The sequence below is a fragment of the Vulpes lagopus genome, chromosome 13, assembly GCF_018345385.1.
Source record: "Vulpes lagopus strain Blue_001 chromosome 13, ASM1834538v1, whole genome shotgun sequence".
Lineage (NCBI taxonomy): Eukaryota > Metazoa > Chordata > Mammalia > Carnivora > Canidae > Vulpes > Vulpes lagopus.
In genome coordinates this window covers 60,180,950-60,208,296 of record NC_054836.1, presented here as the reverse complement: position 1 = coordinate 60,208,296, position 27,347 = coordinate 60,180,950, and the positions used below count along the sequence as shown (strand labels likewise).

The window sequence follows — 27,347 nt, the reverse complement described above, 5'->3', positions numbered from 1 at the left end:
TCTAGTTAGATGTTTATTTCATGTTTTCCGTTAAAAAACAAGTGAGGTATTTGGAATTAGAAATCATTGTTGATTATTTTAATAACTCGGTTTTTGTAATAGAATTGTAATTTGGTGAGGAAAACATCACTTAAAAGCAATCACTGGATTGGAAATGAGGCAAAACTATAATTTGTAGAAAGAGTTTATAACTGTAGTGTATGCCAGCCATTGTCAGACAGTATTAAGGACACAGATTCCTTAGAATTCCAAAATATAAAATCCTACGAAATGGCTTTAACACAGAATGTGTAGAAACTACATAGTAGAAGGAAAAAGGACTTTACCAAAAATATATATATATATATTTTACCATATATATATATATATTAGAATAGATTTACTAAATGGAGAGAACTCCCTTTTACTGAATAGAAATAAAGTTGGAAATGTTTGTTTCCTTCTTGTTCTAACTGGTATCCTAACATCTCATAAAACCACAAGAATTCAAACATTTTACCACAGCTCAGGACATCAATCTTTAGGACAAAGTTCATCATCAAACCCCAGTTTTTGTGATAATACTGTAAATATTTTTGACTTCTAAACCAAATGAGATCAGGATAGATGAAAAATTAAGGGAGAAGGCCATCCAGCATCACTATTAAGTCTTAGACAACTTGAAGGTTTGAACCATAGAAATATGTTGAAGAACTAAAGATTAGTATTTATATAATCTTTAGTTAAGTAAAGACTCTTTAAGCAGGTGTCACAATCAAACTATAAATCAAATTGCTAGAACTTGGCTATCTAATATTTTAGAACTATACATTTTTTTAAAAGCCATGAAAAGAGTTAAATAGAAAATAACCAGCTGCAACAATATTTGCCATACATGGTATCAGAAACAGTAAATGTCTTTATCTTATAGTGAGGTTTTTTTTTAATCAAAAGGAAGCCTACTGGATAGCCTAATGTAATAGATAAATGGGCAACAATAATAAAGCAAGTCATAAAAGAAATTCAGATGACTAACAAAGAGAAAATGCTCAGTCTCAGAAGTAATTTTTAAAAGTGCAGTTCATAACCCTGTTCAATTTTGTGTGATTGGATTTATTATTTATAATTATGAGTGTATAGGTCTCTCTCTTCAACCAGTCTGAGCTCATCTACAACAGGATCTATGAACTTGATTTTTTATTATTATTTTTTTAATGCCTGAGCTTTCCCAATGCCAGTCACACAGCCGGATGGATAAAAGGATAGAGAGAGAACATAATTGTGAAGTTACATATACCCTGTTCTTCAGGGCCAGCCATAGGTAGGGAGTGTAGGTTGAGCCTATTTTTAAGTTTTCGTTTCTGTCATCATGTGTGCATTATATGTTTATAATAATAATTTTGAATCAAGGAATTTGGATGATTTTGATAACTATTGCACTGTTAAAGATTTTCAACATAATTGGAAACAAATATGCTAGTAAGTTCTGAAAATCCCTTTAGGTCACATTTTAAATCTACTTCCGTAGACACTCTGAGAGGCATGTCAGGAACAGAGGGCAGGCTTCAGAGGAGTATGTCATGGTGCATAATCAAGTTACTTGCTGTCTATCATCTATTAGAATATAAGTTCCATGAAAACAGAGACTTTGGCTGCTGATTCTAGGACATAATCTGGCACATACGACGTATTCAGGTTTTTGAAAGAATATGAGGCCCAGACTGTTTGGTGTCCCCGCCGCACCCCGCAATACATCCCACCTGGCCTTGTATCAGCTTCTTGGCCTCGCTTTCAGTACCAGAAAAACACTCCACTGTGTGCCACATAATTGACATGATCTTCCCCTCGTGTTGGATACTGGTTTCTTACTTCTGCCGTATATGATGCTGCAGTGAGCACGTTCCCACCTGTAGTCTTTTCAGTGTTTACGACTATTTTATTAGGGGAGATTCCTAGAAAATAGCCTTACTGGGTGAATGGACACGTGCATGTATTTTGACTCATGGTACGAATTTCCAGTATACTTGATTTAATAGCAAATACATAATTAATGCCCGTTATTTCAGTCAGTATGTGAGCCACTTTGTGTTTTCAGAGCCAGGAAGTCCTGCTGTCCTCGTAAAGGTGCTTTGTAGGGATTTTATTCTTTTGAAGGTTTCCATTCGAAGTCTGAATCCTCATAAATAATACATTAATAGAAGTAGAAAAAGGCAATGTATTTTGAGTCAAAGCAAATTGACAGCAAGGGTAATATATTCTTCTATCACATAATACAGAGAAAATTGTAGGAAGATAATAACTGGTATTAATTCCTGAAAGTGTTTAAACATGCCAGTTAAGTAGAAAACAAGGAAGTATCTTGGTGAATATTGAAAATACCTATTACCTTCTTCCCTCCTTTTCTGCCTTTTTGGGGAGTGGGGTGGGAGGGAAGACTTGTGTCTTTAACTCATTTATTGAAGAATTCACAAGCATTTTCTAACTGTATATAGCTTTTAGTTTTTATAAGAGAAATTATCATGGGGGTGCCAATTTATTTGTATTCTGGAATGTTGGGGTTTATGAGGATTATTAAGAACCACTGTATTTACATTAATTCACCCCTTTAAAATTGTACATTTTTACCAAATATCATGAAGGTTTAGTCCCCTGGCTGTTGTAGTTCAGATCTGCTGGTCCCCTTGTGCCCCTGCTTCTCCCTGCCTGCAAGCATGTTGTTTATTCAAGTCTCTCCTTTCGCAGGAGCTGCCCGTTAGCACTCCTCGCCCTTGGCTCAGGAGGACCTAGGCCTTGGTAGGCAGACAGATTCCTGTGGATTGCCTACCAAGGCCTGTGATACTCCTGTATCCTGCCTTCCTCGCCTTAGGCTTTAGGAACAGATAATCTGGGTTGCTTTCCGAGTTCTAAATGACTAACAGCTTCCTACAAACTTCCTCTAGCTCTCCGTTTTCTTATAAATTACTGGATATACTCTGTAATATGTTGATTAGGTTTCTTGTGTGACTTCTCTAAGCATGTTTTCTATGTTATTACCGTTCCTAGCCTAGTGTTGTCTACTTTTACACAAGTCTAATGGTAGAAAAGTAATCATGGACTTCAGATTATAAAAGATAAATGGTTCATACTCAAAGGCCATGGTTGCTGTTAAGCATTTTGGTATCACCAAATAGGATACCAAAAGTTGACAAAAATATGAAAGGAAATTGTCAAAATCCCTATCTTGATGGGGGATTCTAATACTTCGACCTTGCTGTGTAAAGGATACCAAAACATCAGTACTGATAAAATAGACTTCAGTAGCACAGTTAACAAGCTCAATCTAATGGCCACGTATACAACAACTAAGAATACTTTTTATTTCCACATATTCATGCAAGAGCTAAACACACACATAAACACATAGAGGGCAACATATTTTGGAATATATGAAAGGTAGTTTCCCTTATTTCAGGAGATTAGTATCCTGCAAGTTCTGTTATCTAACCTAATGTAGTAAGTATAGAACTTATTTGGAAAAAGTAAAACTTCATTTATAAATTCTAAAAACACACCTGTAAACATCTAAACAATGAGAAAAATTATATAAATTTGTGGGACACTGTACTCAAAGTGGTCTTAGGGAAATCTATAGCCTGAAACGCTTACAATGCTGAGCTTGAATGCTTACAACAAAAGGCTTGAAATTAATGAGCCATGAATTCAAGTTAAAAATGTAGAACAACAGCAGAATTAACACGGTTGAATTAGGATGAAGTAACAAAGAGTTTAATGAAGTAGAAAACAAGCATGCAATGGAGAAGATCATCAACGTCGAGCAACAGTAACTTGAAAAGAATAAAAGGCCTATATCAAAGTTAGACATGTTAAACCAATATTAGGAGTGAAAGAGATATATAACCACAGATGCCATAGACGTAAAAGATAAGAGGTATTTTGTGACTTTGTGCAAATACTTTTGAAAAACTTAGATGAAATTAGTATTTTTCTAGTATTATACCAAAATCGGTTCACATTGAAAACCAGAGTAGGGCGGGGGGTGGGGGTGAATGGGTGACGGGCACTGAGGGGGGCACGTGATGGGATGAGCACTGGGTGTTATTCTATATGTTGGTAAATTGAACACCAATAAAAAATAAATTTATTGAAAAAAAAAAAAAAGAAAACCAGAGTAGTTTTATAACTATAACCAGTGAAGAAATAGAATCAGTAGCAATCTTCCCATGAAGAAACACTGGGCCCAAACAGCTTAATGGATAAATTCCAAGAACAGATCATTCTCATTTTTAAAAAACTCTTCCAGATAATAAAAATGTGGCACTGTTGAACTCATTCAATAAGGCTACATAACAAAAATAGGACAATACAGGAATGTAAATCCATACACACACACAAGTAAATCTGCAGGCCAGTCTCAATCAGGAATATTGATACAGAGTGCAAACTACAGCAGCCTAAGTCTGTGGGGTTTTTTTTGTTTGTTTGTTTTTTTAGGAAGGATATTAGGCTTATCTCTGAAAAGCAAGAAAATGGATCAGTATAAACCACTGCAATTACTGATCATCTCAGTAAGTATAGGAAAAAAGTTTAGTAGAGCATTCAATTCTGGATTACAGATAGGTGAGCTGTGTCTATGATTTGATGTATATTCCTATGATATATAGGATATCTATGATATATCTAAGACCGTCCTTAAAATATACCTCCATCTGTGATAGGAAATCTAGGACATAACTGATATACCATGATATACCATGATATGTATCACATATCTGACACATGTATAAAACTCAGATTTTCATTTATTTGTGGATATTTAATGAACTAAGAAGAGCATTTCCTTTCCCTATTAAAGACCAACTCTAAGACACCTAGAGCAGTGGTTGTCTGTAGAGGTAAAATGCAAAAAAAAAAAATCCACTTAAAAAAATGAATTTAAGACCATTATTAATATGGAACCCAGGATCCTAGCACCCTGGTGGTAGTGCAGTCTTGGGATGAGAGGAAGACATTACCAGGGCAGGTCACAGAGATGACTCTTCTGATGTGCTGGCATATTCTCCATCTTAACCTCAGTAGTGGGAATGCTGATTTTTATTCTTTAATTGAGCATCTTATTTTTAGGCACTTAATGTATAATTTACATAATAAAGTGTTTCTAATGAGTCAATGAGAGATGGCTAGTGAATGAAGACTGGAGATACAAGCGTGGAAAACTATTCCTTTCTTCCAGTGTCTTTGGTTGCTCTTATAATTGACATAAGACAGATTAACAGGAGAAAAACAAATTTAAATTTATATGAAATATGAGTGTCAAAGAAATGACCAAAGCAGACAGCTTTTATATTTCTTAGACAAACTATACATTTGTGAAGAATCGACAAAGAAGTTTGGACCTTGGGGTTATTAGTAAGTAAAGCAGTGACAAGATTTGTCCCTATTTCTGGTAATAAGGATGTTTCCTACCTTCCAGTATGGGTGGCCGGGGAGGGTCTTTCCTGTGGGAGACGGATTTCCTGCTTTTCAGGGGCACAAAGGAAGGGTGAGAGTACCTTGTTGCACCTGCCTTATCTTAAGTAACTTTAATCCAAGATAATGTACCAAAATGGCATATATTGGAATAGCCTGCCCTGAACCATCCAAGAAGAGTTGTTGAAGATGTGTGTTCATGAGGATCGGAGGGGTCGAAGGCAGTTTTCTAGGAGTTCACCGCCTCACGAGTGAGCAAGCACAGTTCTTCTCAAGTGCACTGCCGTTTGTCTCATTCAGACAGCAGTTCCTCTGCCTTCACACACCATCCGTGCTCAGGGGCCACGCTAATCTTGTCTGTATTAGTGTATGTGCTGCTGCGGCGAGCACACATTTCCCTTCTTGTAAAGTGGCGGGGAGATGGGGGTGGAGGATGAAACTCGCCAAGTCCCCAGTGACAGCTAATGTGGTCATCAGTATTTTTCTCTTTGGAGAACCATGTATTGTTGTAGATGGGGAATTACGAACAATCGTAGAAAACAGTATAAGGGCTTTGGAGGGATTTTTGACATTATAGGGGGGAAGAAAAACCCAAATGAATTTTTACAAAGAGAATTAATTTAAAAGATAAGCGAATTCTACGTGAGCCTATTTGGCTGTGTACATAGCTACTATAGATCTTTGATTTGATTTGATTTTTCTAATATTTTATTTATTCATGAGAGACAGAGAGAGGCAGAGACACAGGCAGAGGGAGAAGCAGGCTCCATGGAGGGAGCCCGACGACGTGGGACTCGATCTCGGGTCTCTAGGACCACGCCCTGGGCCAAAGGCGGTGTTAAACCACTGAGCCACCTGGGCTGCCCTGAGATCTTTGATTTTAGTTGTAAGAAAATGTCTCAAAAGATTAGTTTTCCAAGTTTAATCCTATGACACCAAATAAAGATGATATGTCATGGGAATCTGCTCCGGAGTTGTCATCTGGACAGCCTTGACCATTCAAGGCTGAAGATCCCACACATTAAGTTGAGAATTTTTCTCCCTTATTTTGGTTCTGAATCCATTTCATTGTTAGTCTTATTTTGGCTCTACTTTATCTCAGCAATCTTAATTCTAGGAAATGGCAAAAATTATTTGCTAACCACTTTCTGCAAGTCTAAAATAAAAATTAAGCTGCTTTTCCATCCTAATTGAATATCTCTTTTCCCTCTGGTGTATGATTTTAATTTCAGGGGAACAGATTGCATCCGGATACTAGTTTCTTTGGTCATTGAAATGGCCTCTGCTTTACTATACACACACTATGGTGTTACCACTGCTGTGGTAGGAGAGGAAGACCTCACAGTTACTCAGTTTATATTAGACTTTCTCCATTTTTTTTTTCATTTTCCAAGCTTTCTGAATATGGTTTATAAGACAAAGTTTAGATAATCCCTTCCAAAGGGTAAGTTTGGGTTTTTTTTAAAACAATTTAAGAAAATCAGTATTTTTATATGGCGAGTTATTTGTAGCAGGAATTCCTATTTTGTTAAATCTCACTTTCATGTGTTTTTCTCAAAGGCATTTCCTTCCTGCTGTGCTGCATCTCATGCCTGTGATCTCAGAGTTATGAGAAATATTGATAAGATTCTTTAATATCAGGTGTGCACCAGTTGAGTTTGTAAATATGCTGGGATGAATTGGTGTGTGGTAAAGCTGAGATGCTACTAATTAAGAGATAAGCCAAGAAAAATGTTATTTTGTTATAATGATTTGAAAAGCCAGATGTCGACAGACTTACTGCATTCCTAGGAGAGTGTATTGGGAAATTAACTGCAAAACGTTCATATTTTTATAATGATTATTTCTTTCCTTTTGACAGAAGCTTTAAAAAAATCATATAAAGTAATAGACTTGAGATAATTACCTCCACTTTTTAAAATATAAAACATCTAGTAAAGACTTTCCAAGAAGTGATGGGAAAGTGTTTAGCATCCAAAAAAAAAAAAAAAAAAAAGTTTTCTGCAAAACTATCTCCTATAAACAAAATTTTAACGATTTCCCTCTAGGCATCTGTAAAATGGAGTTATATTTTGTATTTGAATAAATAATAGGTTTCAGTGGCTACATATAGAATGCTTTACCTTAACCTAAATTCTCACTGCACAGTCTTTTATACTCTAACGTGCTCATTTCTAGAACAGCCTTGGAATTATTACAAGCTGTAAAACTTATTGTTGTTTCTCCTCTTGACTGTGCCATCTGTCAGAAACAAAAGCGAAGTTGAAAATCTCATTGAGGGGATCCCTGGGTGGCGCAGCGGTTTAGCGCCTGTCTTTGGCCCAGGGCGCGATCCTGGAGACCCGGGATCGAATCCCACATCGGGCTCCCGGTGCATGGAGCCTGCTTCTCCCTCTGCCTCTCTCTCTCTCTCTCTCTGTGACTATCATAAATAAATAAAAAAAAAAAAAAAAAGAAAATCTCATTGAGCCACCAAAGATTCTGTGTTGCTTCATGAGCCTAAGGAGATACACCTGTCTGTTAAAAAAAAAAAAAAAAAATGCTGCATTTTAAAGAAAATCTTTGTTACTTCATTACAGATGGGGAACTCAAGGTGATTTCACCACCACTCATCCTCGGCCTGTGGTCAAAGTAAAACTCTTCACAGAAAGCACTGGGGTCCTGGCCCTTGAAGATAAAGAACTGGGAAAGGTGAGTCCTGGTCTGTGCTGTGTGTTTGAGGTCACGTGATTTTTACTTCTTTCAGTTCACAGTTAATGTGGCCCAGTATGTAGTGTGTAAACTTTCTGTTTATAAACTACATAAAATAATTGATTTGTGATCTGTAAAATAATTTGTCATCTTCCGCGAGCCCAGATTACAGCTCCGATTTATTAGATGTAATTGTGAATAACACGGAAAGCATTGTGATGGGCTTTGGGTATGTAAAGGTCGTTTACAGGATCACAGTCAGGGGCCCATGTGAATGGTAGACACCAACTTGTGTGTCCTTCCTGGTGAGAGATCAGTCTCACTTAAACATTTCTGTCCGTGAGTTAAAAGCGGCATCATGATATTTGAAGTCCTCAGTTTAAGTCCTTTGTGATTAGATGGATAACAGAATATCTAAATCTGCTTCTCTCCCACTTTCCCTATGAGAAGGTCTTTTTCACGCATCTTGTAACATTGAGTTTTTTTTCCTGCACTTTGTACCTAGAATATACTTATTCTCTAATTCCAGTATCTCTTTACTATACTCAGCTTCTTCTGGGAGTTAAAAGCATTAAGATTCGGGTAGATTTGTGATCTTAGCACCTCTCTATGTGAAAGATTTTCTGCAGTCTCATCTATGAAGTAGACGTGCTCTGGTCGGGGGGCTGTAGGGTCCTCTTCTGTAACATGGTCTCTCTTACACAGGCCTGAAGGCTGACTTCATAGGTGTTTGCCAGAGATTAAAACCTGCAGAAATCTCACCTGAAAATCTCTGGTGATGATGATTGACAGCTTGTGTGATGCTAGATGTTCAAGGATACTTGGATCGTTGGGTATATTGGAGTTTTTTCCCTCAAAGTTGGGATTTTTATCCATTTCCAATCTTTCTCCTCTTCTGTCTCCTTTAGAGTTTTTCCATTTCCAGGGATTTTATGAGTCTGTCCCCACACTCCAGAAATTGAGGATCAGCATTCCCACATTCCGGTTTTTGTCTTCTGTTTCCTTGTTAACATGTATTTGTTAAAACCTAGAGCTAAGCCCTACCATTCATTCATGTGCTTGCGTGTCTGCGCACTTACTCATTGAACAAACGTGTACAGGTGTCATGATCTCACACAAGAGCCCTGGAAACTACAGATGGTCTTACGGATTTATGAATCAGGATTTTTCATTTAAACTATTACATTAATTTTACCCTATGTCCTTATTATAACTATTTTTCACTAATAGCAGCCATTTTAAGTCTAATGCTATAGTGTAATTCTTTAGATATTTTTAATTCACTTCTCTGCTGAATTTTAATTCATTTTTAAACATATATATGTTTAAGCAGTTTCTAAATTGAGTATGCGATTGGTGTGTTTTCCAGTCAGTTGTATGTCTGAGAAGGGCCTAGTGTTCCTCAGTCCCTTCATACAAGACCACTGTTGTTTCTGTACCAGTTTCTGAACCCCACACTCTTGGTATTTTGAGCAGGAAAATGCTTTGTAGTCAGAAACTTCTCTATACACTTTCTGTTTAGCAGCATCCCTACCTCCAGTGAGATGCCAGTAGTTCACCCAGCCTTACGTCAGGATGCTCAGCAGTGTCTCTAAACACTGCTAACTGTCCCCTGGGAGGTGTGCGGAATCACCTACTTAGAGATCCATTGAACTATACTAATGATCTGAGTAGGTTCCATGATTATAATTATCATATATATGTTATTGACTTCCAATTTTTAAGATTTTCTTACTTGGAGCTTCAGTTTATATATCCAGCCTGCATACTTGGTATTTCTAGTTGCATTTAACAGTTGTCTCAAACCAAATATTTCTAAAATACAACTCATGATTAGCACCCCCGTTGAATCTTGCATAGAGGCAGTTTTCAAGCCAGTGACCTTGGCATATCCTTTGTTGCTCCTTCCTTCACCTTAATATAATACTCTTCTGTTTGCAAGTTCTGTGAGCTTTCCCTAAATTTATTATGAGTATACCCACATGTTCATATCCCCTCTACCCTAATTCAGACAGCACTCTTCCTTGCTGGTAATAGATTCCTTACTACTTTCCCATTTATCTTCTTGCCCCCTCCGATCTAGCTTTCACACTTCAGCTATTATGTTCTATTTAAAATTCAAAACAAATCACCTCATTCTGCCCTTTAAAAATCTTCCAGTGTCTTCTCATTTATTTGGAATAAAAATAAGATTCCTCATCATAGTGTGGCAGGCCCAGGAACAGTTTTCAGGGTGGGACCCTGGGTCAGCAAAATCAGCAGGTTGTTAGAAATGCAGATTCTCAGGCCACTAGCTTCCTGGACCAGGAACTCTCTGAAGGTGGTGTGCTGCAGCCTGTGTAACGGGGCCTCCTGGTAGTTTCCACGCACACCAACATCGAAGCCACCTGCTCCCCAGGAGCTGACCTCTTTCTCTAATTTCATCTCTTATGACAGCCCCCTTGCATACTGTATCATCCTTCCTTCACATTCGGCTTTCTTCTATTCCTCACACATACCTGATTCAGTCCTGCTTTAGACTTTGGGCCTTTGGATGTGAGCCCATGCACGTACACACACAGGAGAATTGGTGATTGTCTCTGGGTCATAGAACTATTACTAATGTTTTGCTATATATTTATCTGCTTTTATACTGAGAAGCAGGAATAGGTTTTTTTAAAAGATGTTGTTTATTTGAGAGAGAGATACAAGATAGCAACAGAGAGCACAAGCAAGGGAGGCCAACACAGGGCTCAATCCCAGGACGTCAGGATCATGACCCGAGTCGAAGGGGCTGACGTCTAACTGACTGAGCCATGCAGGCGCCTTACAGGAAGAGTTTTTTGGGTTTTTTTGTTTTTTTAATTTGAAGGAAACATGATCTGTTACATGATCTGAAATTTACAATCTAAAATTTTATGAATAGATATCTGGATATCTTAGTTTTAGAGTGAAGTTTTCTAATTAAAATTTTGCATATCAGTGAATTTAAAGATGAGCCACATGGTTGTTGAAATAGATTTATACCACAAGGGAGATAACCACAACTGCATAGCTGGTAAAATGGCTAAAGTACAAGAATGCTGACAATAACAAATGTTGACAAGGATACAAAACAACAGAACCTTAATCTTTGCTGGTAGAAGTACAAAAACAGTATAGCCACTTTGGGAATACAACCTGCCAGGTTGTTTTTTCTTTTATTTTTTAAGTGAAACAGGCATGCCATATCACCCAGCAGTTGCCTTCTTAGGTATTTACCCAAGCGTTTATTGGTAAATAAATATCTGTATGGGAATGTTTATAACAGCTTTCTTCATAATCACTAAAAAAACTGGAAGCAGTAAGGTGTCCTTGAGCAGAGGAATGGATAAGCAAACTGTACATCTGCAAAATTCTATTCAGTGCTAAAAAGAAATAAATTATTAATTCATGCAGTAACATAGGTGAAGCTTAAATGCAAGGGAAAGAAATCAGGGCCTTCGCCCCATTGAATCCTTTTTGAGAATGGTAGTAACACTGCATGTTGAGACAGAAAAGTAAGAATCTGATTAAGAGCACTCAACAAGTGTGGGAGTCCGTATTGGAACCAGGTGTTCTGACAGCAACACCTGTGTTCTACATCATTAAATAGTACACCTGATGAGGTGAAGAAGTGTGGCCGTCTTTTACAAATTACCATCTGAGTGTGGGCCAGTTGAATTTCATGGCTTAAAGTGGGAACCAGCTTTTATTTAAGCTAATGTCATTTTATGCATAGGTCATGAATACATTTCATATCACTTTAGGCCATGATTTGCATCCTATAACAGTACTTCTGGCTATGCTTTTATATGTGACAGTGCTCCTCACCTCTTGTGCACATCAGAACCCCTTTAGGGAGAGAGTGCAGGAAGAGACTCAAGCTGTGAGCTCATACTTTTGTTTCGGTCGGTTTGAGGTGAGTCCAGACCTCTCAGGAGATAGTATGTGTGTATAAGGTTGAGAAGCACTGGCACAAATAGTACCACTGAACAGCCAAGGTTGAGAACTAGTAAGTCAGGGGTAAGAAAACAATCTGTATAGCATATAGTTTTGTAAAATGGCGGTTCAAATGTAGGCATTGGGCAGTTGAAAGTTATGTTCTTTGGCAAGTGCTTGGTGGCAGATTTTGTTTGTAGGTGGCAGGTGCAAATACCTATTTATGGAAATGCAGGTGGCATATGGAGATTTTTCATCTGAATGAGTGGCCAGCCCTCCACCAGGGGCCTTGGGAATACCTGGAGGCAGAACAGGAAATTTTCCATATTACGGGCTTGTCCTCGCAGGCAGATAGTTGACCAGTCCAGCCCCGAAAGCCTACAGTTCATCAATGACATCGTAATAGTGCTGAATGGTGACAGATGGTAGCTGTGCTTATGGTGAGCGCAGCATAAGGTGTCAGCTTGTCAAATCACTATGTTTGTACACCTAAAACCAATGCAACATTATGTGTCAGCATGCCCAAATAAAAAAAAAATTTTCAAGATGATTTTGTCCTAACAACTTTAAAAGCAAAGCTTGCTTCACCTAACCATGTAAAAAATCTACATACGTCACACAACATTTATCTGCAGACAGCAGTTTCCATCGAGTCCATCAGAAGGAATTCTTGCACTTAGTAACTTTTAAACTTGCTGAATGGTATTCTTAAGTGCAAAATGAATTTTTATTTTTATTTTTTCATTTATTTTGAGAAAGAGAGAACATGGGCAGAGAGAGAGAGAGGATCCTCAAGGCAACTCCCCGTGGACCCCGACCCGGGGCTCAATCCCAGGACACTGAGATCATGCCATGAGCCTAAACTGAGAGCCAGATGCTTAACCAATGGAGCCATCCAGATGCCCCCAAAATAAATATCTAAAGTTTCTACCCATGTGACTTTTTAAGTTTTAGAAGCATTTCTGTAAAGACACTCTAACCATTGTTAGGAAAAGAGCCTGCTGTCTGTTCATACACTTGGAGTCGATGGCCCTGGGACCCACATCGTGAGTGTCCACAGAGGGCTGCTGGTTCTTCTGCCTCTCTGAGGATGGAGTCTCCTACAAGTCAGAGAACCTGTTTTCCTTTACCATGCGCTGGAGCCAGATCACCTTTCTTCCAATTCGATTACATAATATTTCAACATAGCAAAAGACTTAACAGTTTGCTTCCCTCTTAGATCCACATTTTGAAGTACTAATATTCTTGAGATTAAGATTTTCATTTTGTGTATTTCTCTCACTTATTTCTTTCTATTTGAGTATCAGTACTTCTATTTAACATTTCTTGAGATGTTCGTACTTCATAATTCACAGCGCCAGTCATCATGCCTATTTCACAAATACAAATACTATGTGGAAACAGCAGCTGGTGGTTAATTTCAGATACATTTTAAATATTAAGATAAATTAGAATTGCTGAATGGATTACTCCATTAAAAGGAACTATTATCTCTCAAGCAGCTTGTAATAGTGTAGCAAGTAAAAATTAGCTTTTATATTTGCCTTTTTCATTGAGTTGTTTCTTCAGTTTGCTTTATGAAGCATCCAAAGGAAATTTATCTGATGAGCAGAATATGCATGATTTTTGGTCTTGAAACTTGGTGAGAGGAGTGATAGGGGGGTGTGTTGAAAGGTCTGTCATCTTAGAGAAATACTGCCAGGAACTCTAATTAAACTGGTCAGTCTTCTTTTCTCTTTCTTGCTTCTCTAGTTCTTCTGGAGTATATCCTTTTCTATTTTTCTCATTTGTGCAGTTTTGGTAGAGCTGAATGCTCTGTAAGTTCTTCATTAATGTTAAAACTTTCAGAAGGTACCTTAATTATTTTAGCCAAACTTAGCATATCTAATTGGACATCGCCTATGTAACTGGTTAGAACACATCGAGCTTGAACATTTCTCCAATTGCCTGGTTTATACACAGTCATCATAGAACTTCTGGTTTCAACATACAAAGTAATAAATTAGAAGTAGACTACAGATGTTTTGAGTAAGAATCTGGATTTTTCAGAAATAAGTATACAGTTAATAAAAATGACTTTAGGACCTTTTCCTTCATTCAAACAGTCAAAGTTTATATTTGAGGATTAAAAAGAAGTTTCCAGAATGATATTAATTTGATTCACCTACATATGAATCAGCACTAGAGAAGCTGCTAGCAAAATTATAATAGGTATTTTTCTTCGCTTTGAAAGCAGAACTTAATATCCAGTTTTGTTGAAATTGCCAGCCAGCACTGGATGGCTGCGAATATGGCCAGCGAATTAACGTCCTCTACTGCAAGGTGGGATGGAGACTCATTTGCATTTCTTATGCCTAATTCAACTACTCTCTACTGTGGACTTTGATTTTGGTAATTTTAGCAAGTAGTGTAGCTTTCCTGAAACTAAAAATCATAGAAAAGATCTCCTTCCTTCCTTACGCTGTTCCTGTTGCTGTTCCTCACAGGACTCTGCTGTCCTGTCCTAAGAACCATCCCAGTGACCAGAGGCAGGACCACAGACAGGTGCAGGGCCACAGATAATTCATGTGTGGCACAGATTCTCTCTAAATACTTTTCTAGCTGCAGTAATTATGTCTGGCTCATTGGTCACATGCTGTGAAGAGTTAGAGAAGACATGGAGTCTGCCTTCGAAGGATGGGAGCCTCCGATTACTTCTGTTGTTAGTGGCTCTGGCTCAGACTTTACCTCAGGAGTTGGCTGGCTTCCTCACTGTTTTCTTACTTGCTCACATTCAAGAGGGTGAACAGGTTGTAAATAGGCATCCTCGGTGGGTCCATGTGGGTGATGGTATTAGCAGAGGTTGACGTTTCCATTTCCCCGTGAGGATAGAGGTCTGCCTCCCTCCCAGAGGACACAGATATGTACCTAATATGTATCTCTTATTTCTAGTAGGTGTGGTGTTACTTCATTATGATTTTAATTCTAACAACTAATGTAATCATGCTGAACAACTTTTTGCAGACGTCATCTTTGATGAATCCCCAACATTTTTCTTCTTTTTATAGCATGCATGCATGAACTCGAGGCAGGGGCAGAGGGAGAGGAAGAGAGAATTTTAAGCAGGCTCCACACCCAGCACAGAGCCTGACCCAGGGCTCGATTTCACAACCCTGAGATCATGACCTGAGCTGAAATCAAGAGTTGGACGTTCAACTGAGCCACCCAACTACCCCAGTGAATCCCCAACTTTTAATTGAGTTGTTTGTTTTGCTTGAGTCTAGAGAGACCATAATAAAATGTTTACATCTCCTTCATCAAAGATATGATTTATAAATATTCTCTTAGTTCTGTGGTTTGTCTTTTCATTCTGTTAAAGAGTGTTTTCAGAGAGCAAGAGTTTTTAATTCTGATGAAATCCAATTTGTAAATTTGTTTTTATGGCTGATGCCTTTGGTGCTCTAAGAAATCTTTGCCCAGCCCAAGGTCAGAATTCTCTTCTGTTTTCTTCTAGAAGTTTTATATTTTTATATTTTTACATTTAGATCTTTAACCCACTTCCAGTTAATTGTTTTATATCTAGAGCAATGTATAGATCAAAGTCCACATTTTTGATAGATGAATATCTGGGTGTCCTAGTGCTATTTATTGAAAAGACTTTCTTCACTGAATTTCCTTAGCAATTTTGTTGCAGATCAATCGTATATGGATCTGTGGGTCTATTTCCGGATTCTCTAGTCTTCCATTGATCTGCTCTCTTAATGTCAACAGTGCACTGCTCTGATGAGCTTTATCCTAAGTCTGTCATATCAGGTACTGGTGGTTCTCCAATTTTGTTTTTTATTTTCCAGTTCTTTTGACTTTACTTTATCCTATGAATTTTAATATCAGTTTGTAGCTTTCTATAAAAAACACTCAGTGTTATTTTGACTGTGATTTCATTGAATCTTTAAGTCACTTTGAGAATTGATCAATAGTGTGGGTTTTGACCCATAAACAAATATAGTATATCCCTCCCTTTCTTTAGGTCTTACTTCATTCCTCACAACAAGATGTTGCATTTTTTTTGTCTGATCTGTCCTTGAGTATTTCATATTTTTGACACTTTTGTAGATGGTGTCATTTTGCTTTAATTTTTAAATTAGACATTGCTAGTATATTGACAGATGACTTTTCTATATTGATCTTCTGTCTTGCAGCATTGCTAAACTCATTAGTTGCAGTAGCATTTTGTAGATTGTTTTTCCATATATAATATTGTTATCTAAAATACTGTTTTTTCTTTCTAATCTAGATGGTTTTTATTTCTTTTGGTTGCCTTATTGTACTTACTAGAACCTCCAATACAGTGTTGAATAGAAGTAGTGAACGTGGACATCCTTGTCTTATTCCCAATCTTTTGGGGAAAGCATCTAGTCTTTCTTCAACATTAAGTACAATATTAGCTGTAGGGTTTTTTGGTAGATACCTTCATCAAGTTGATCAAGTCTTCTTGCTAATTTTTATTTGGGCTGTGATATTTTTTATTTCTTTTGTATCTTGGGTTTAATTTGTAATACTTTTTCTGTTTCTTAAAAGCAGAAGGCATTGGTTTGAGAAAAATCTGTTTTTTCTAAACTAGGTATTTGGTGCTATAAATACTCATCCCCTAATTATTGCATTAGTGGCATCCCACAAATTTTTATCTTTTTTTTTTTCATTTTTATCATTTTGAAAATACTAAGTTTTATTTTGATTATTTTTCCCTTTGGCTGTAGGTTATTAAGCATGTTTTATTTAGTTTCCATGTTATTTTAGAGTTCTGTTAGTGATTTCTATTTGAAGTCTGTTATGATTAGAGAATATACTTAAAGAACTTTGATCCTTTTAAAATTTACTGAAGCTTAGTTTATCACTCACAATATGCTCCATCTGGTGAATGTTCCACATGCATTTATAAAGACTGTGTATTCCTCCACTGTTTAATAGGGTGTTTCAGAAAAGTCAAATAGTTCAAATTATTATTCAGATCTGCCATATTCTTATTAGTTTTCTATCTACTTGTTTTTAGCAATTTTTGAGAAATTCGTATTAATTTCTGAGTATAATTTTGGGTTTGTTCTATCATTTTCTGCCTTTCTTATTTTAAGTATTTTATTTATTTCACGAGAGACACACAGAGAGAGGCAGAGACACAAGCAGAGAGAGAAGCAGGCTCCATGCAGGGAGCCTGATGTGGGACTCGATCTCGGGACCCAGGGTCATGACCTGAGCCAAAGGCAGATGCTCAACTGCTGAGCCACCCAGGTGTCCTCCCCCCCCCTCCTTTTTTTTTGCTTCTTGTATCTTGAAGATCTCTTGCTAGGTGCATACATATTAATCATCTCCATATCCCTTCAATTAATTGACTGCTTCGTCATTATGAAATGACCTTTCTTATCCCTTTTAATATACTGTGCTTTAAAATCTACTTTATCTTAGGCATCTGATTTTTTTAAACAAGTATTAGCATATTATGTCTTTTTCCATCCTTTAATCTATTTCTTTACTTTTAAAATATATTTATTTAAACAATGTATAATTGGGTCCCTATTTTTTATTCAATCTGGAAATCTTTTAATCATTATTAAGTTTAAATCTGTCATTTAGCTTATTTGTTCTCTGTCTCTCATGATTTTTATTCCCTTTTTTCTCTTCTTTAGAATAATTGAATGTTTTTATGATTCCATTTTTTTCTTAGTTGACTTAGTAACTTATTCTAGGTCTTTAACTCGTCACAGCCTAACTTCAAGTAGTATTATGAGACTACGTATAGTGTAAAAAACTTACAATAGTATATTTCCGTTTCCTATTGAAGATAAGGCATAGGACATACTATGATGTCACCAACATCTAATAGTTTCTGACCTACAATATCTGTCCAATTAATGCTAGGAAGATGAATGAACAAATGAGTCTCTTAAACTTTGCCTAATTCAGTTTCATTTCTCCTACTGTAGTAGAGTTACTCATACTTTGAAAGCCTGAGCTTCCTAACCAAGTGATAAACTGAAACAATTGCAGAATAATGTCTGGCTTAGACCCTTCAGGAGTGAGGTTCTAGTATGTTCAGCCCATGTCTTATAATACATGGAAGAAGCAGGTTAGAACATCCTCGAGTCCATGCCTAACCTCCTCTTACAGTTGCTGCCTTAAGAAAAGAGGTTCTTGGGCATCTTGGAGCTATTCAGAGACACTTAAGAACATTCGTCTTCATGGTCTTTAGCACTGGTACTGAAAAAGCTAAGTACTTCTATTCCCTGCTAGCTATTATCTGTAGTGTTCGAGTCAAAAACAAATTCTTTAGGTAAAAGGTAAAATATTCAGATTAGTTGTTGAGCACCAGAAACTGAGAAGTTTAAACCCTGCTTCCAGAAGACATTGATTCTGGTATTGGCTTTGTAGCCATTAGGACAGATGGACAAGTCTCTAACTTCTCGTTCTCTGCCCTTTCATTCCCTACCACCCTCTATCTTACCCTATATTGAATGTATATCAACTATATTTAAGGATGCAGCTCCAGTCACCCAGGTTTAGACGTAGTCTGTAACTTTCTCTTCCCATCCTACTGTGGTATGTTCTGGACTAACAGAAATAAAACTGACTTGGCTCTAAAAATTCATACAGTACTTAATAGATAAATGCATACATGCTCTCACAGCATTTAGTAACCCAGCAAGAACAAAGCCACGTCAGTTACTATCATGTTTGTGAAATAATTAAGGGAATAATTTGTCAGATTGAGGAGGGGGATGTAACATTGAAGGTGTCTGTTGTTATCCTGAAGTAATTGTCCTTAGGTATTATTCATTTAACTTCAGTGTCAAATTATTTACATAACAAGAGTAATGCGTATCTTTTAAGGGTGATTGTGAGAATTAATTTAAATTCCACAAAGCACTTTGAGGCATTCGGTTGAAAGGTTCTTTATAAATGCCAGGCATTATTATAACCAGACTAGTAAAAAGAAACCGTGATAAAGCTACTCATGCAGTGTCCTCTAATAGAAACTGTATTGGTAAGAAATATAAAGGTTACTGCTATTCATAATTTATGGTCAAGGGGAATAGATGAAGAATAATAATGATGCTTTTCTGTCCAGATAAGTCTTAAAAAACGCAAATGTAGCTCTGATGGAATATATTGCTCCATCCAAGGAGAAGTATGAAATCGATATCTTACAAGCAATAAAAATGATGTATGAAGATGAATAAAGGCCAATATCTTTAATTGAGCCATAAAGTATATAGTGACAGCCTTGACTGTGTCTTTCAAAATCTTCAAGAAAGACATTGTAATACAGGAGATAATTCTTGATTGTTTGAGTATATGAAGCTTTAAATTTGTTAGAAACAGTTGCATGATGGTCTTCATTCTAGTAACCAAAGTAACCAGTCTAATTATTAATCATTCAAAAAAAAAAATACAGGATAGGAGAAGTCAAAACTTTAACAAAAATTTTTTAAAAAATAAAGGAAAGAAAAAGAAAAGATTTCAAAAGATTTCATATAAGCAGAATGCTTCAGGAATGTGAGAGAAGTAATCACACACAAAAACCTCTCGTTAAAATAATCAAAGCTACTGATAGAAGTCTGTACATAAAGAATCTTTCCATCACACACTGGGCAGAAGCAATTTGAAAGGTAAATTTAGTGTTCTTTTTTTTTTAATTAGATGTCCACATTTAGTGTTTTTATGATCAAATCTCTGCCTTTATTGTCTGTATTCGTTCCCTGCTGTGACTTTCACAAATTGCCAAAAACAAGACAAATTTGTCATCGTACAGCCCTGGAGGTTGGAAATCCAAAATGAACCTCCGTGAGCTAAAGTCGGCATGTTGGCAGACTGGAGGTCCTTTCCGGAGGATCTAAGGGAGAGGGCAATTTGTTTTCACCTTTTCAGCTTCTAGAGACTGTATTCTTTGGCTCGCGGCTCCTTTCCACGTTTAAAGACCTCACTGGCCAGTTGAGTGTTTCTGAGTCTTGCGGCTCGGACACGGGCTCTCCGGCTTTCCTCTCCCCTGGGAACTCTGCTAGCTGTCTTCCCCCCGGGGTGACCTGCCATCATCTTCCTAGTCTCAGGTTGCTAATTTGTGATCTGAATTCCACCTGCTACTTTGCCACACAAGGTAACCTACTCACTGTTTCTGGAGATGACATGGAGGCATCTTGGGGAAGCTGCTTCTACTTATCGTGGTCCAGGAATGGAAAGAGGAGAGTTTTATAAAGTGTTAAGGACTGGCATCCTGGCCTTCAGAATTACTGCTGTCATTCTCTGTTACCTGGTTTGACAGACCTTTTTCTCCTTTGACCCCAGCCAAGTATCAATTTTAGGTTTGCATTTTTATTTCTAATTTCCCTGAGCATCTATATGTCTAGTCAGCCAACCAGCGAGTACTTGGTAGGTGTGTCCTGCAGGCTAGGAAGGGGGACTCGTGGTGAAGATGGGGGCTCAGATTAATGTGGAAGCCCCCGATGACGTAGCTTCTGCCTTCGGGGAGTGTGGTCTGCTGAAAGCATTTGACGAGTCCCTTCGTAGAGTGGTTCATTATCAAGCAGAGATTTCAGAGAAGATTCAGGAAAAATCCATACACCTTGGCTTTTCTTGCCCATGCCCTCTCCCCAGCCCCCAGCGTGCAGACAACAAGGTTGTTCATCTCTATCTTGTAACAACGTCAGGAAAAAGTACCGAATCAAAGTAATACTTTTTCTTGTGCTGTTTTATTTGAAAAGGACCTTCTTTTAAAAGTTCTACACGGAAGAAAGGAGTTGGGTGGTTCTGCGTCAGGCCAAGTACACATTTGGTAAGGGGTTGGGACTTTGATCAGTTCCATATTGTAAATTCCAGGATTCTTTCCAACTCTGAAAATAAAGGGAACTGGATTTAGTGTACGGCAATAAGGTTGACAGAAGACTTAGGGCTAATCTCTCCGCGCACAAAAGAGCTTTGTGCCGGTGAGAGGCGCAGGTGTTCTTTGTTTCAGCTAAGGGGGGCAGGAAGCCGTGATACTGAAACGAGGGGAGCTGCTGTAGACGGAGCAACCTCCGGTGTCCTGGAACCCCGGAAGATGGTGCCTAGGAGGCAGCCCCTGACTCCTCCTTCCCGCACACTGAGAATGCAGAGGCTCGGTGCTGGGGGGGACGCTGCTCGCCACCAGCTGGGCACCTCCAGATTCGCTGCGACGACGTAAGTTCAGCTGGTCTCCCCGTAGCTCCAGGAAGGGCCTTCTACGTGAAGGGTTCTCGCTGTGATCCTAGCGGGAGTACAAAACCCCGTCATTTGAAGGACAAAGATAGAAGCGTGCGGGCTGAACCCGGGGAGTCAAGGCCTCTCGTAGCTGCTGACCCGACGTGCTCCGTCGCCCGCGTCCGCAAAGGGCTCCGGGGCTCAAGGACACCGGTTGTCGATGGTCGGCAGGAGGGATTTCCAGGCACAGATGGGAGCGTGATTCCAGCTATTAGCACTTGTACGGGCTTCCTCTGCTTCCACGATGTGCTCCTAAGGGCAGTTTGTCTTCGTCGGAGGCCGGACGCCGCGCCGCGGGGTGGCCCGGAGCCGCCTCAGCTCAGCGCACCTGTTCACAGCGACGCCCGGCCTCCCTGCTGGCCTCATCGGGCAGCGCAGCGTCCTGTCCCCTGCCCGCCTCCCCGCCGTGATCCCCCAGCCTAGGCAAACAGCGCTCCTCCAGCCTGCCTGCCTCGATCCCTGAAGACGGCAGCGAGGTGCCTGCAGTCCTCGGATAGGTTGTTGTGCTTGGAGCCATCCTAGTCTGGCCGCACGTACCGTGCTGAGATCCCTGGTGAACCAAGCAGTTCCCCTTCCACTGTTACTGTGCTTAACGTCCCCTTGGCCCCTTGGCACTGGTGGCCACTTCCTACTCCCCGAAACACTGTCCACCTTGAATACAGCGTATCGCATTCTGCTCTTTCTGCCTCCTTGGCCTCTGGTCTCAGGTATACAATTCTCTTCCTAGTCCTCAAAAGTTAGTGTTTTGCCTTCTTTTAAAAAAAAAAAGTATTTTTGACTATATTCTTTTTGCTCTACATTTTCTCTCTGTCACATATTCTATAACTGGGAGTTTGTACCTCTTAACCCCCTTCCCTTACTCTGCCCAGATGCCTGTCCACCACCCCGTGGCAACTAGCAGTTCTCTGATTTTTAGAGTTTGGGTTTTTTCTGTTACCTTGTTTTTTCAGTTCTACATATAAGTGAAGTCATTTGGCATTTATCTTTCTCTGATTTATTTCACTTAAGATAAATGGTTTTAGGTCCACTCACGTTGTTTTAAATGGCGAGATCTCCTTCTTTTTTATGACTGAGTAACATTCTATTCTGTTTATACACCACATCTTCATCTGTTGATGGACAGAGGTGGGGTGGCCTGGGGTACCCTTCATATATGGGCTATCACAAATAATGCAGCAAGAAATGCAGGGGTATGTCTATCTTCCTGAATTAGTATTTTTCTTTTTTTTTTTTTTTTAAGATTTTATTTATTCATGAGAGGCCCAGAGAGAGAGGCAGAGACACAGGCAGAGGAAGAAGAAGCGGGCTCCCTGCAGGGAAGTCCGATGCAGGACTCGATCCCGGGACCCCCGGGGTCACGCCCTGAGCTGGAGGCAGGCGCTCAACTGCGGAGCCACCCAGGCGTCCCAGTATTTTGTTTCTTTGGGTAAATGCCCAGTAGCAGAATTACTAGATCATATGATAATTCTGTTTTTTTCTTTTTTGAGGAGCCTCCAGGCCTCTTTTCCACAGTGGTTGCACCAGTTTAGGTTCACAGTGCATCAGCTTTCCCTTCTCCACATCCTCACCAAGACTTACTTTGTGTCTTTCTTGAGCCTAAGCCCCTCTGACAGGTGTGAGGTGACATCTCATTGTGGTCTTGATTTGCATTTGCTCGACGACTCGTGATGTTGGGCACCTTTTCATGTTTCTGTTGGTGTTCTCCTTACCTCTTACCGAGATAGAGAATTGACACGGTGGAAGATCTAATGAGCATTTGTATTGATGAAGTCCTTTGGAAGGCCAGCCGTGGGAGCTGACCGGGGATGGGTCAGGGAACCAAGAAAGAGCTGACCAACTAAGCTTGGGGAAGGGCTTGAGAACCAAAGGCAGTAGTGGGAGTATTAGCACAGGATTGCGAGCCTTTTTCTAGAGTGCCGCCCTTAGGGTGGCTTAGTTCCAGAAGCCTCAGGTCTTTGTCTCTGTTTCCTTTCCATGTCTTTTTTTGCCTTGTAATTCTTGGGTGCTCCTAGACTCCCAAATGGAAGTGATTTCCCTACACAGTCTGTCCTGATTGCTTCCAGAATTGCTGGTTGCATCCATCTTTGAGCTAGAATTCTATCAACTGTGTATCTCAGTTTTAATTTAATATTAAAATGCAATTATTATAGTCACATACTCTTTTTTCTTCCTCTAGGCTAACAGATATTTATAGAAAAGGGTAATGAATTGTTTATCTAGCCCTAGGGTCTATCCAGCTTCCTCTCATTCTAGATTTTTTTTCTCCTCTAAGTTTTTACATTTCTCAGACCTTTGTTGAAATGGTGTAGAAGTTTAGAAGACCTTAAATGGATAGGTCACAAGGTTCAACTAATGCAAAATGTACACAAACACACACGGTTTGGCTTCAATATACCTTAATGGGAGGCGAACGATGTGGAAGTGTCAGCTTGTATAAATATAAAGATCCCATGAACCTTATAATACTCTAAACATTATGTATGTACGTATATTTATACTTCATTCTTAAGGGGTTTTTTTCTGTATATTAAATTTGACAGAATTTTAAACAAAGCCTAAAAAAATTTGTGTTTTTCATTACACCTCAGCAAAGATGGCAAGTAATGTTGACATTTTATTATGAAGAAGATACATTGGTTTTATATTTAAGATAAGGAATCATAAACTGTGTCATGCTAAGTGACAAGACATTTAAAATGTTGGTGACAAAAATAAACTAGAAGCAGAAATGTGTATCCAAAGGTTCAGAGAAATGAATAGCAAAGAACAGACTACTTGCTGAGTAATAGAAGCTAACTATTTTGTCCAGAGCTATGGTTTTTTTTTTTTTTAAGATTTTATTTATTTATTCATGAGAGACACAGAGAGAGGCAGAGATACAGGCAGAGGGAGAAGCAGGCTCCTCACAGGGAGCCTGATGTGGGACTCGATCCCGGGACCCTGGGGTCATGCCCTGAACCAAAGGCAGACGCTCAACCTCTGAGCCACCCAGGCATCCCCAGAGCTATGTTTTAATTTAGATGTTAACCTGGAATATCACAGAACCCCCAATTAATTTTTATACTGATTAAATATTTTGTTATGCTAAGTCCTATTGAGATTCAACTGTTTATCTTAAAATTTTTAAGCACTTACCTGTGAAAGAAGACCCAGGAAGCCAGACTCTGTTAATGGACTGCTGTTAAGTACTATGACAAACATTTCACTAGTTCAAAACAGTACCTGCCTAACAGTTCACTGTGAGGTGGGGTTGATTTCTTCTCGTTTCTAGAGTTTGGAATTCTCTGCACTTGGCTAGTAGATTAAATTAAAAGGGATGAAGGGGGCCTACATTTATCTTCATCATTTTTCCCCAAAGTGACACCACTGTCTTCATATTCCAGTAGCCAGAATTTTCATGTACTTACTTAGCTGCAAGAGGAGCTAGAAGATAGTCTCTGGCTGACTCGCTGCTTCTAGCGACAGTTCTGTGCGGGTGAAAGCATGCGTCCTAGTGAACAGATGACTGGCTGTAGGTCGCCCCTGTAGCCAAAAATGAGAATAGTTGTGTTACCCTTCCTTCTACATTAGAACATTCACTTCAACTCAAGGGAATCAACCCAAAGTCTCCTGCAGGCCAGAGTCCAGCATCTGCATCAGGCCCAGACTTGGCTCTTGGCCGCCTGGTGACCTGTGAACCAAAGTTCACGTGAACTACCTGCGACTCCATCTCCCCTTGCTCCCCACCGTGCTCTAGCACAAGTCCACCCCCAGCAGTGGAACAGATGCAGGAGAGCTATAAGCAAGTGCCCCATTTGGAGGGGGGGGGTGGTAAAGTGGAAAATACGTAGCAATAATTGTCCCCTGACAGCACTGAAACCAGGATCTCTTGATTAGACCCTTGTTACGCGTCTGAGAAAGAACTTCTTTGTCCTTTATTCCTCCTGGCCCTTTGGGCTCCACACATTGGGAGTTGCTGCTTGTCTGTTACCACCTGTGCTACCATCACGAAGAGAACTATGACCACTTCATGCTTGTGCAGTTTGGGGACCTGGAAACTGTTTCACAGTCACTGATAAGACTAAGTTCAGGCTTTATCCACCAGTATAGTCTTTTAGAAACAATGGATTTCATATGTACCGACCTCCGTTTGTTAAATGTGTCAGTGTTTGTCCCGAGAAACAGACAATTCCAGGTCTTTCAAAAGGAGGAAACGTAAGCCAGGGAATTAGCTTCACATATAATAGTACAGAACCACCAAAGAAATGATAGTGTGTAAACCCAGAGACTGACAAAATGAGAAAACTTGCACACCTTAGGGGTAGAAGGGCAGTAGGAGGAAAAGATGTCATCAGTTATTATCTAAGCTCTTAGCTCTGATAAGAAACTATGGGGATGCCTCAGTGGCTCAGCAGTTGAGCCGCTGCCTTCTGCTCGGGTCATGACCCCGGGGTCCTGGGATCGAGTCCCACATCAGGCTCCCTGCATGGAGCCTGCTTCTCCCTCTGCCTGTGTGTCTGCCTTTCTCTCTGGGTCTCTCATAAATGAATGAATAAAATCTTAAAAAAAAAAAAAAAAAAAAAAGGAAACTATGAACTCCCTGAGGGATCTGAGCCCTCCATATCTTGACCTTTGAGTATCCCCACATCATGAGCCCCCAAATGTTTCATTGAACAGAGATAAGCGATAAACCCTTCCCCTGACTTCGCTTACAAGTACCCATTAGGAAACCAAAATGAGGCAGAAATGATGGTAATCAGTGGGACATGATCTTTAATTCGTGGATCAGATGTAATTAGTTATTTCAGGACCTAATTTAGTAACATGTCATCCGCATTTAGAGAAAGAGAAAATTGTCAAAAGTTTTCATTTAAATATTCTCATCCTGTAAACATAGAAGGAAGAATTAAAAACGAATAAAGTAAAAAAAAAAAAAAAGAATAAAGTCTGTAGGTGCCTCATGCCAAAATAAATTTTGGGAAAAAAGGGTGTGGTGGGGAGAAAGAGAAAAAGCTTTCCAGAATCTCTAGGGAAATGCCAGCTATCCTTCAGAGAGTGAATATGCAGCTGTCTTGGTCTTTGTTTCCTTTTTGGGATCTTCTTCTAAGTTGATAACATTGTTTTGTCTACTGGTCCGAGCCAGAAATTATCACTTTTTTTTTTAACTGTCATTTAAGAAAGAATCTGTAAAATATTCCATTGGGTATTTTAGCCATCAGGACTAATTCTATAATATCATTTTTTAAAATACCACAAATGCCATTTTATCTGTTACTGGATGTGCCTTTATATGCTTAAGTGTATATATACGCTGGATTCAACTCTGCTGTGGCTTTTAGGATAGGCTAGAGAGAAGTCTCAAAATAGCAGTTGCATTTAACAACTTGGAAGTTGAGAATAGTTTGAGAAGCTTTTATGACTGTTGTCTTTCCTAGAGAGAAAAAGAGCTTTGCTTAAAAATTTCTCTGTGAATAGTTCACTTATACATGGAAATGAAGACTTTTTTTTTTTTTTTTTGGTGGATCATGCCAAATTCAGTTGCCATGTTTTGTTTCTGAGAACGTTTTAGCATACCTGAGCATGTTTAGAATTCTCCCATTTACATGGAGATTTCAGGGTTGTTTACTTTTCACCTTGGTATAAAATAAGAGTGGCTTAAAATATATACTGCATTTACTATCTTTATCCTTCAGAGTATAGTCCTCTCATTTAAAAATATCAGGGCTCGAAAAAAAATTAAAAATTAAAAAAAATTAAAATATCAAGGCTTGGATATAGGCTGTGTCTACCTAAATGTTATGACTGACGAAAGAGGGGAAAATACATCATATTACCTACAGGCATACCTTGGAGATAGTGTGAGTTTAGTTCCAGAGGTCTGCAGTAAGACAGATATCCTTACAAAGTGAGTCAGGAGTTTTCTGCTTTCCCCGTGTACGTAAAAGTTATGTTTATACTGTATTGTATTATATGTGCAATGATACTGTCTTTAAAAAGTACATACCTTAATCAAAAAATAAGTATTACTAAAAATGCTAACCATCACCTGA

At 38.8% G+C, this 27,347-nt stretch overlaps 1 protein-coding gene and 1 long non-coding RNA gene across 22 annotated transcripts in view; one reads left to right on the top strand and one right to left on the bottom strand.

Annotated features, from left to right (window-relative positions):
* The window catches only part of LOC121474807, a 45,673-nt gene extending 20,870 nt beyond the window's left edge, over positions 1-24,803 (bottom strand). The window contains exon 1 of the long non-coding RNA XR_005983534.1: positions 24,726-24,803. This is a non-coding gene — a long non-coding RNA (uncharacterized LOC121474807). The remainder of the gene's footprint in view (positions 1-24,725) is intronic.
* The window catches only part of CADPS2 (calcium dependent secretion activator 2), a 457,875-nt gene that overhangs the window by 230,029 nt on the left and 200,499 nt on the right, over positions 1-27,347 (top strand). For all 21 annotated transcript variants that reach the window (XM_041727924.1, XM_041727925.1, XM_041727927.1 and 18 more), the window contains exon 7: positions 8,025-8,136. In XM_041727924.1, the coding sequence (XP_041583858.1) occupies positions 8,025-8,136 (112 nt within the window). The remainder of the gene's footprint in view (positions 1-8,024; positions 8,137-27,347) is intronic.